Source organism: Dendroctonus ponderosae, unplaced genomic scaffold, assembly GCF_020466585.1.
Source record: "Dendroctonus ponderosae isolate FM_Combo_2020 unplaced genomic scaffold, Dpon_F_20191213v2 Dpon_F_20191213_1, whole genome shotgun sequence".
Lineage (NCBI taxonomy): Eukaryota > Metazoa > Arthropoda > Insecta > Coleoptera > Curculionidae > Dendroctonus > Dendroctonus ponderosae.
In genome coordinates, this window is record NW_026017110.1 from 56,287,797 (window position 1) to 56,298,280 (window position 10,484).

Sequence of the window (10,484 nt, forward strand, 5' to 3'; positions counted from 1 at the left end):
AAAAATGACCGAATGTATAAAATGAATAAAGAAAAAGTGAACATGAGCAAATGCAAACAACTTCAAGGAATTAATTATTATTTTATAAAACCAATAAGTATTCCTCTTGTTGATAGTTTGGTTAATTTTTCTAAAAATATTTTTTTCTGGGGTTAACTAGAAGTTTTCAGAGAAAGTTAATAATTCATTTTTCTAGTCCAAATAATAAAAAAAAACTAGTTGAGTTTGCAATTTTATTTTTGAAAATTACCTCACAATGCTCGAGAGCTATTTTCTTAACTACTTTTCCGGGGTGCCTTAAAAAATTTTCTGAGATATGAAAAGAGCTTCTACACCTTAAAAAAATGTTCTTCTTAATTGAAAAAAAAGTGCATAAATATCCGAAGCATCCCAGCACAAATGTAACCTATTTCTAAATGTGGTGAAATTTTCTATGATCCAGTAGCAGAAGTTCTTACCATAATGAGGTTTTTTTTACTTAGAAACATCCAATTATTTTGCCAAGAAGGAATGCAACATCAATCTGCTTCGAATAAGAAGTTAATATCTGGTTTTCTCTCTAAGTTTTCTTGCAAAAAAAATTAACCTGCTTTATTTATAGGTAAGGAGAGCCACTAATAATTCAATAATATTTGTTTCTTAGAAAAACGTATTTCTCTTCAAGCATATGTTCAAAATCTATTTTATATTTACAATTTTTGAATCTTAGTTATATTTCCATCAGAAAATAAGATTTTAATTTTTATTGTATTTAGAGATAATAATTTGTGCTGTATTTTTAAATATTATACGAATATAATGTATGATAAGAAATTTATCTTTTAGAACTTAAAACACACAGCATATATACTAAATTTGTTCTCTTAGTGTAACTGGTAACATTAGTGCAAATTTGTTCATTTTTAAAAACATTACTTAATTTCAACACAACAATTCGATAACGTTAACCAATTAACTAATTAATAGAACATTTATTTTATAATGTATTCAAAATTTTATATTGTTATCTTTGTAGTCGCTAGATACACCACAACATCTCACAATGTGTTTTAAATAAACCTGCGAGATGCTTTGATTAATTGAAGTTTCCAAGCCAACAGGAAAATTAATTACCAAACCAATGAAACAAAATAAATAATTATAGACATATAAGAAGCATTTTATCCAGCTGCATTAATATTAAGAAAAATTTGCATTTCTTGAACTATCATAGTCATGATCACATTATTGACTTACAACTTGTGAAATAGTTAATGCTACACCTGAACACACATTGAAGTCAATTAGTTTGTCTCATTCTGCTATGGATGAAAGCAAATTATTAAGGCGGTTTAAGAGTCGATTATGGAGAATAAGACTAACCATAAACGGAAATTCTCCAGCGGCTGCTGGGGTGCCTCCGACAATTAGAGCAACGCTATTGTATTCGCATCTCGTCACATTTATGCTGATTGGTTCTATATTAGCTACCAGAGGAATTGCATGAACAACATCCGTCACAGCCCTCGTATATTCAAAGCATTCTACAAAATTATCATAAAATCACTTTATTATCATTAATTCAGTTTCTATCACACTTACTTAGCTCACTCTTTCTGGGACCCCCACGGAATGTAAGAGGTGCCTCAGTATCGTCAGTAGGAAATGTAATATCTCCAATTTCTCCAATTGTTAAATCGTTGGGACCAGATGTGTCAATTTTATCTGGCAATTAATAAAAATTATTTTTGTACTTTTTTTAAACAGGGTTAAATAAAATCGAAACGCGCTTAATATCTCATATGACAACCAGTTAAAATTCGGGAATACACTTGCAAATCACATATTTTGTCAATTTAGCTGACTTGTAACAAAACTAGCACATATTTTAATAGAGCTTCTTGTATATTGCTGTAAAAGTGAAGGATACAACTATCAACCTAGTTTCTCAGAATATTGCTCTACTAAACAATGTTCATTCCATTATTTATCTCAATGTAGGTGTATTTTCAATGTTTAAATTAAAATAAATTAGCATTAATACCATACTACTCGAAATTGGTTCATTCAATTATAGCTCATTTTCTTCCCAACGGTTCTGAAAAAAATGGGAATAATTATGTGCTAGAGTTAACATTAGTCTTGAAAATCTTCTTATATTTGCTTTTAAATTAAATTACTTTATCTATTAATTAAAATGTGTTAATCTAGTTCTTACTGTTGAATATGTATGTTTTTTTATTTAATTGACTTCTTTGCAGGAAGCCACATCAATGCTGAAACTGTAAACAAACTTTTTATCACGAAACTTCTGTTATTGTATACATATACTCTCATAACATCTGAAATTTCAATTCAATATTCAAAGGAACTTTCACAACACTAATAAAATATCTTAGTTTAATTAAATCTAAGTGCGTGTAGACTTGAGAATTATTAAGGGGCGCATCGACTTACCAACACAAATTGTACAAAATTCTTCAAGTAATATTTGTCGTTTTTCCATGCAGCAGCGTCGTATTAAATATGCAATATTTGAGTTAACTCTAATAGAGACTAATAGAAATTACTACTCACTTTTACAACACACTACAGGTACAATAAGCTGGTAAAATCCACAGAGAGTTATAGCAATGTTAAGTCGCCCTTGCTCTTCGATACCTGGACAATCTGAATATACTTTGCATGTTCCTGATTCACCAGTACTTTTTATCGTGCATTGTTCCCCAACTGCAAATGAAGAGGGTTTCAGTTAGCTAAGGTTTTCGCTAAAACTTTTTGCTAAAACAAGCAAAGGTAAAAGTTACGTTGCAAAAGATAATGCAGCATTTCAAATGGTGCATTTGCAGAAGCCGCAATGCAAATAAATACTTTCAAGTATATAAATCTGGATTTCATGACTTGTTAAACTGCATATTGCTTAGGTTTTAATCTCACAGTTCCATGAGAATGGCAGAACTTGCGATAATTCCGTATAACCATAATACAGGCGTATATGTTATAAAAAGAAATACCTCTATTGCCATTAGCGCCTAACATAAGACGCAATCTGCAATATTATGTTGTCAATATCAGATCAAGTGCTTTGTTGCTTTCATAGGTACCTACGGTTTTCCTTGCGGAAATGGATGGAAAAGAGTAGTACAATACAGAAAATTCTGCAACGTTTAAGGCCGTCTTAAAGAAACAGGATAACTTGAAAATGGCACTTGTTTTATTGCCGCCCTTCTCTATCCGTTTGAATTAAATGACAAAAATTTAAACTCAAATTTTAAGCAAGATTGGCGAAGAGCCCAATTGACGAGTTGAAGTATCTAGCTGAAATAAAAAATACTAGCGTCTTTCTAAACGTCTTCCACGCTTGTATCAGGAAAATACTTGACTCTTCTTTATTACATCTATTTTCTTAGTTTATTGACCAGAAATAATACCCAAAATCGACGGGAAATGCTTTAGCTACTTAAACTTCTAATTTAATTTTTATGTGCGTGCGTGGACAAAAATCCCAACTAGGTCAGAATTTTTCACTATTTACATGAATTGGAATTTAATATGTATATGGTCGGTCTATCATCAATTGTTTTTTAATTCGTGCGGTTATTCCGTGTCGTCTAAATAGGTTCAAATTGCCAAAAAAACGATTTTAAGTCGGAATTAATTTTCCAGTAATAAAACAATTTCGTGTCCCAAAGATGGGAGACGAAAAATGCAATCAACAGACTACTCCCGTTACACCACCATATTATATTATTATATCTTTGATAGAACCAGCTCTTGTGTAAAACTTAACAATAAACTGAAAACTGTCTTGAAAAAACTATTATAACAGTTTCTACCCAGAAACTGTTATAATAAGATTAAAGTTCAGTGCCGGCTTATTCAGCGAGAAAAAAACATTAATAGCAGAAGGAAAATCTCAAAAATTGACTATCAAATTAAATTTAATGAATTGAATATTTAAATGCTTTGATTTTTCCACATGACATTTGTTTATGCCAATTTGGAAAAGAGCGCAATTTCAGAGAAATGTGCGTGCCCTCAGATGTTAGTCTAAACAAACTCTTTTTAAATCATAAATTTTCAATTAATAAATTTTATTTTTTAACTAATTTTTAGCTAGCCGATTATGGGAGTGAAAGTCTATAACGTGGCCACTCGATTGCCAGACATTAATATACGGGAATTATTTGGACGAAATCAAATCGGTAGATTAACCACTGCATTTCAGACATTTGAAAACCATACTTCGATTTAATTTATCGGTAAACCAAAGTGCAAGCTAAGCTAAAAATGAATGTTTTGTACAGATTACGTTCCTAATATTAGCATTTAAATTCTATACACTTCACATTGGTTTTATTGCTCACAAAGTTATCTAATAATGTAAAAAGTGTTAATTCAGCTTCACAAATCTTTAACTTCTGAAAAACATCTCGTACTCTCTTTGGTTTGTTTTTTATTAAAACATTTTACCAACAAAAACTTTACTTCTACCACAGTATATGAGAAGTTCTATTCGGGGAACAAGATCACAATTTATCATTATGAAACGCTTTCAATTCATTTTTCGCGGAACCCGAAGTAAAAGAGACAAAGTGAAATTTGCAGCAAAACAGTGATAATCTTGAAAAAGCTCCGACAGACGTTTTTTACTTGCAAATAAACGCCATTTCTGATATTGTAATTTGTTTTCATATTGTGTCACTATTTTTCTAATTAAATTTATGCTGGCGGTTACCCGCATTTCCTCTACCGGATGATTTGTAAGTTTGATATTTTCACAGACCTTATAATTGAGTCTTTTAGAGTTGAAGTGTGACGTTTTGGTTTTTTCTTCAAAAGACTCTGGCCTTGGTTTGCTACCATAGTATTCCTCCCCTTTGCTATTTGAGTATTTTGTGAGGCAGCAAATTAAACGTTGACGAAGTTGATAACTCCGGAGTACTCCATTCATATTAAGCAAATTTAATTTTCTAAATCAAAGTCATTATGCAAGATTTCTCCCAAGATTTATCAGTTATTCTCTACACAACTATTGGGGTTGGAATTTGAAAAACTTCGATACAATATGATATATATTTGATATTGATAACAAACTTAATAAATAAAAATTATTTTCGATAATAGTCGCAAGTCGCAAGTGTTATTTTAAAAAGAAATCGTTTTTATGCCCAGTATCGGATGCTTCCCCATGACCAAGAAGATGTGTTTCTGGATTTTTTGATGCTGGCATATTTTTCGACATATGACCAATTAATTTTATTATACCTGTTTGTAATTCCATGAAAATAATCTATTGTAAAACTATTGTAAATTATAGTGACAAGCACAGTTAACAGAAAATGTTAGATCATTTTGAACATTCGCTCTTAATTCCAACACGAATACAATATTGACCTTTAATTTCAGTTCCTTTAAATAATTAAATAATAAATTATATTTGATTATTATAATCGCAATCTATTTTGCACACAGGAAGTGAACCCAAGCCGCAGCATTATCAACCAATGTTTGGCGCGCAAGGAATTTTATTAAATTTGATTTGCGAATTGGTTAAAATGATAAAAATAATGCGGAAAGAGGACAATGAATATGCAGGAGCAACGGCGCGGAGAAGTGGTTAAATAAATAATTATGCGTTAGAACATTTCTAAATTTGAATAGTAATAATTTCTGAAAGAACTGATCAACAAAATATTGAAGCATTAATAAGCAACTAGGCAAACAGTCAGTTGTAGAGTAAAAACTTACTGTACACAATCAACTGGCATGGTAAAAATTGCGACTGAAACTTTCCCCCCGAAAACGTTTTGAAAGAAATGTCTATTTCACATTTTCAGTACACATTTTCTGGCAATGTGTAGGTACTGGAAATGGCAATGGGAACACCCAATTTGGGTTTGATCCGAAAGACAATCTAAATATTTATTGCTACATTAGGAAGATTTAGTTTATTTAAAAATTGCTTCAACAAAATTCAAAGAACGAAACAATAAATCATAAAACATTAACCTTTCTTTTAAATTGGATTGCTGTAGCCTGAAAGGAAGATGTAGGCTATTGGCTCATAAACCGAGCTACTTTTAAACAATATATGATTACTAAAGGTAAGTGAACTAAGCCTTGTTTACGTGTAGTTAATGTTCTTCTAATAGGGATAAACATTCTTGGGTTTTAAAAAAATTTAAAAATAGTGTTAACACTAGGAGAATGAAATTGGGAAATAAAAGTGTCAGACATTCTTTGGCTCAAAAATAACGTCCTGACATTACTTTTTACATTACATTTTACTTTTTTCTCATGTCAGGCTCCTTTGCCTTTGATATTCGAAGTTCTTCAAAAATTATTTTTCTTGTAAGGTCGGAATAATAGAAACAGTATTTATTATAGGAGTTTAATCAAAATTGAAGCAGTTGTGTTCCTAACTGAGACTCAGGTTTTGGTAAAGCAACTGCGTCCATCTGCTTTGGACTAGTCGCAAGTGAACAAATCAGCAAGTTTCATTAGCATTTGCCGTAACAGTTCTTCGACATAAACTTGAAAAAATATAACTTTTGTGAAGACCAGCAAGAGCAGAGATAAAAATTCGTTCTTAATAAAAGTTCGCTACTAACTGTACTGAACCCACAGAAATTGTAGTTGTATAATTGAATTGTATAATGATTAAATCAAATTTATCAAAAATAAAAATGTTGTATATGCGATTTTATCAATATGCTTCTAGAGCCGCTGCGACCGCGAAGTATGCATCTAGATTTTTTAAGCCGATTATAACACGGAAAATTAAGTTTATTTGGAAAAAGATAATATCGTTTTTTCGAATCCCGTTCACTATGTAAAACACACCGACTTTAGTGATTTCTGAAGACACGAAAAACGCCTAAATATAATTTCTATCGAAATTACATAATAAGGTGATTACAATACCTACATTGAAGAACTGTAGAATTCAAAGTAAAAAGCCTACAGTTTATTCTAGTGGCTCTCATTTGCGAAAATAAATTACTTAAGTATTTCTTCATAAGCTACTATTTTTTGGGAGAAAAGGATATTAGTAATAGCGAGTGATAATAAAATATGATTATGCCTTAATATTGATTTGCTTTGGTCTTTAATGAACAACATGCACAAATTTTAAAAGCAAATGAATAATCAGGTTAAGAACTATATGAAAGGTAAATGATACATTGTATTTGAGTTCTACTGAATGTTCAGAGTTTGCAATCAGTTTTACTGATAAAATAAAGCATATTTTTGATGAAAATGGCTTTTTTGCCTTCTATAATATTTTAAGTGCAATATTGGCATAAAACAAACAGGCAGAAAAGATCTTGATTTAGATATGCATGTACGGTCTGGCCCATGTTATCAGTGGGAAATCCAGGAAATCAATGAATTTCTAATATTTATTTTCCTCACATATAGAGTTTTAAGAGGCCAACAGTTTAAAATTAATTTTAAGGCCCCACAGGGACATCAAACTTGGAGCAATATTGATATTCCAGTACACTTAGCTGTCAATTAATTAGTAAAAAGTTGTCAAAATGAACATTTATTCTATAGCGGTATTGAATTGAATGATTCTCATTACAGTTCATATCGCTCCTCCTATTACTCACGAAAGCACACAAGAAAAAATCAAAAGTGCACTGCGTGACATTGGACTATAAATCGTCTACCTTCGTCTAGTTAAACATAATTTAGAGAAATTAATATCTTCATGCCTTGATCGCAAAAGGAGACATTTTGAGCACTTAATTCATTAGTTTCGTCGTTTCACGATTTACCTAATTGTGTATGTCGTTATAATTATTATTGTTTAAGTCGGTGTATGTAGTGTTATCGATGATAGTTCGTTATAAAACTTTTTTGATGTTGTCCTACTGTTTCACATTTTTTCAGATTAAGTATATCAAAAACGGTTCCCAGATCCCCTCACTGAACTGTAGCTTCATATATATGTATATATATAATCTTTATTTCCTACAGAAAAAGGCTATCGACCCAATCGGTCTTTCTGCCCTTGTTTAGTACATATGTGTCTTAGCCTAGCTTATTCTAAAATTGATTCCTATTCCTAACACTCGTATAAATTAATCAGCTATAAAAAAAGAAAAAAAATTAAAATTCTTGGCTTACAAAACAAACATATCTTAGTCCTTGTAGCTTCATTTTTCTTAGAAAGCTTAATAATGTAGTCATACACATACATAGATAGTCCTATTAACAGAAACATGATTCTGATTAGTAACTTTTTTGCCTTCTCTTATAGTTCAAAATCATTCTTAAATTTGAGCCATTAATAACTGCATATGTCATTAAAAGCTATAATGGAAATACATGCAATTTTGCTTGTGAGATAAGGTTTCGAATTAGACGGGCCATCCTGTAATTATGCATCTGATATATTAACGTGTGAATAATGAAAGTTGTAAACTATTTACTAAGAACATATAAGTATCACTAACGTAAATTTAGTTTTGCATTCCAGTGAACATGTTGCAAAAGGTCAAATTTAAGCGATTCTAAATTTAAGGCCGAGCGCTTTCGATTGTTTGACCAGGGCCATCGTCATTCTAGTTCCGCGTAGTAGATAATCAAAATATAAAATCTTAATCAAACAGGTGCTGTTGTTCAAAAATTTAGGAAAATTTTCAAAAGATAGGGCGAATATTTACGGTTAATATGCATAGAAGCATGTTAACCGAATCTGGCATGCTTAAACGTAAACTTTCCTGAACGTAGTTTTTTCGAAAGTTTAGCTTTCCCTCATTAGTGGTATTAACCTAGACCTGTTTAAGCTACAGGTTGACCTCTGCTTCTCGCCATCCTGCCATCAGGAGGCACGTGCTAACAAGTATAACTTTCTTCACATCAGCTTCTTCAAATCCAGCTGTTTGCACAATTACAGTATCAATTTCTGAATAGTAAATAGTTACCGATGTTTATTATTGTCAGTTTAATCCAGTTTCAGTTTTAGAAGTAACGACTGTCTATTCCTAATTATTTTAAATGCAGTCTTGCAAAAATAATGTAAATGTCGTAAGGGTACCTACGTGGATTTATCATTATCCGGCAAAAATTATTGTTGGCCAGCAAGCTGCACTCATCGTACTTTATATTTAATATCCTGCTAGTTTGAAATTGTTACCATTTATAATAAATGTTGTTATGAAAATCCCCTCAAAAATGTATAGGATTAGATGATTTGCAGAAAAATGAAAATAACTCAAGTAGATTATATTAAACGTGGGAAACTTTATTAGGATTTTTTGATTCTCACTGTATAAACAGTCCTACATAATTTACATATCTAACTAACTACTGCTCTGGTTTACTTCAATGTCCCAAAGTTTATTGTTTTCATTCCCGATCCTCAAACATCCCCGATCCTCAAAAATTATCTCCATATATTATAAGATCAATGCAAATTTAAATGTGGTCTAAAACATAGCTCACTGCTACATCTCACAATGCAATATAATCAGCTGTTGTTAGAAGAATATTGACGTAATAGCTTAAGTAAGTAAGTAAGTACCTTCTTGGCAAATGGCTCTTAATCCCAAAGTGCACAATATAATGAATAGCTCCAAAATCAGCAACACGTCAGTCTTCATAATCGTTTTACTCGGCACGTTATCAACGCAAGAACATATTATTCACAATTTTTCAACAAAATTCCTCATTTGCTACACTAAAATTGTCTCCGACGGAATTTCCTGAGGTTTTGCAACGTTACTCGACGAATATCAACTAGGAAATGAACGCTCTTTCACGTTGGCTCATATTAAAAATATTGCTGTTTAAGTAAGTTTTAATTAATGACTAATTATGCAGATTCCAGTTTTTCAACTTTGCTTGCCTTCGTCTCGGTCGCCTTCATCCGTATAATGTACGATCATTGGAACTTATAGAAATTTTACCATAGGCATTCTTCTTCAGTGGCGTATGTGTGTGTAATGCTCATGCTAGTAGTTCTTCATGACAGTTGCAATGGGAATAACAATTGAAATTTGCAATTATAATAACCTCGTGTAATCTAGGTGTTAAGACGGAAATCTAATGATGTTATAGTCTATTAATTTTCCCACAACAAAGTCTAGTCGGTCAAAGGACTCATTCATGTTGCTAATATTACCTACTTAACAACAATCTGACCAAGAATCGCAACTCTAAATCGTTACATTTTGATTTCCCATTTCTTCATACATTTGTTTAAGGTATTACATACAGGAACAAATTTATTCACGCTCAATGAGCGCATGTTTTGACATTGAATTATTTTGACCGTGTAATGAACAGAAAAAGTTTGAATTACTTTGAGATAATTAAATGTGCTCTAATTATTTATGACTGTTTCGATTAATCCCAAATATACTTTGCTTGAACATTTCAAATCGCCTGTATGTAACAGGTGATACCAAATAAAATGCTAATAATTAATCAGATATTTTAACAAGGAAAAACAATTTTAGAGGAACTTTTTTGGGAGGTAAATTGATACA

At 31.4% G+C, this 10,484-nt stretch overlaps 1 protein-coding gene across 1 annotated transcript in view; it reads right to left on the reverse strand.

The window, feature by feature from the left end:
• Positions 1-9,774, reverse strand: part of LOC109538022 (venom protease) — an 11,857-nt gene extending 2,083 nt beyond the window's left edge. The window contains exons 1-4 of the mRNA XM_048668501.1: positions 9,518-9,774; positions 2,557-2,709; positions 1,582-1,704; positions 1,296-1,523 (exon numbers count right to left, since the gene is read on the reverse strand). Coding sequence (XP_048524458.1) covers positions 1,296-1,523; positions 1,582-1,704; positions 2,557-2,709; positions 9,518-9,596 — 583 coding nt within the window. The 5' untranslated portion in view covers positions 9,597-9,774. The remainder of the gene's footprint in view (positions 1-1,295; positions 1,524-1,581; positions 1,705-2,556; positions 2,710-9,517) is intronic.
• Between the last annotated feature and the right edge of the window lie 710 nt (positions 9,775-10,484).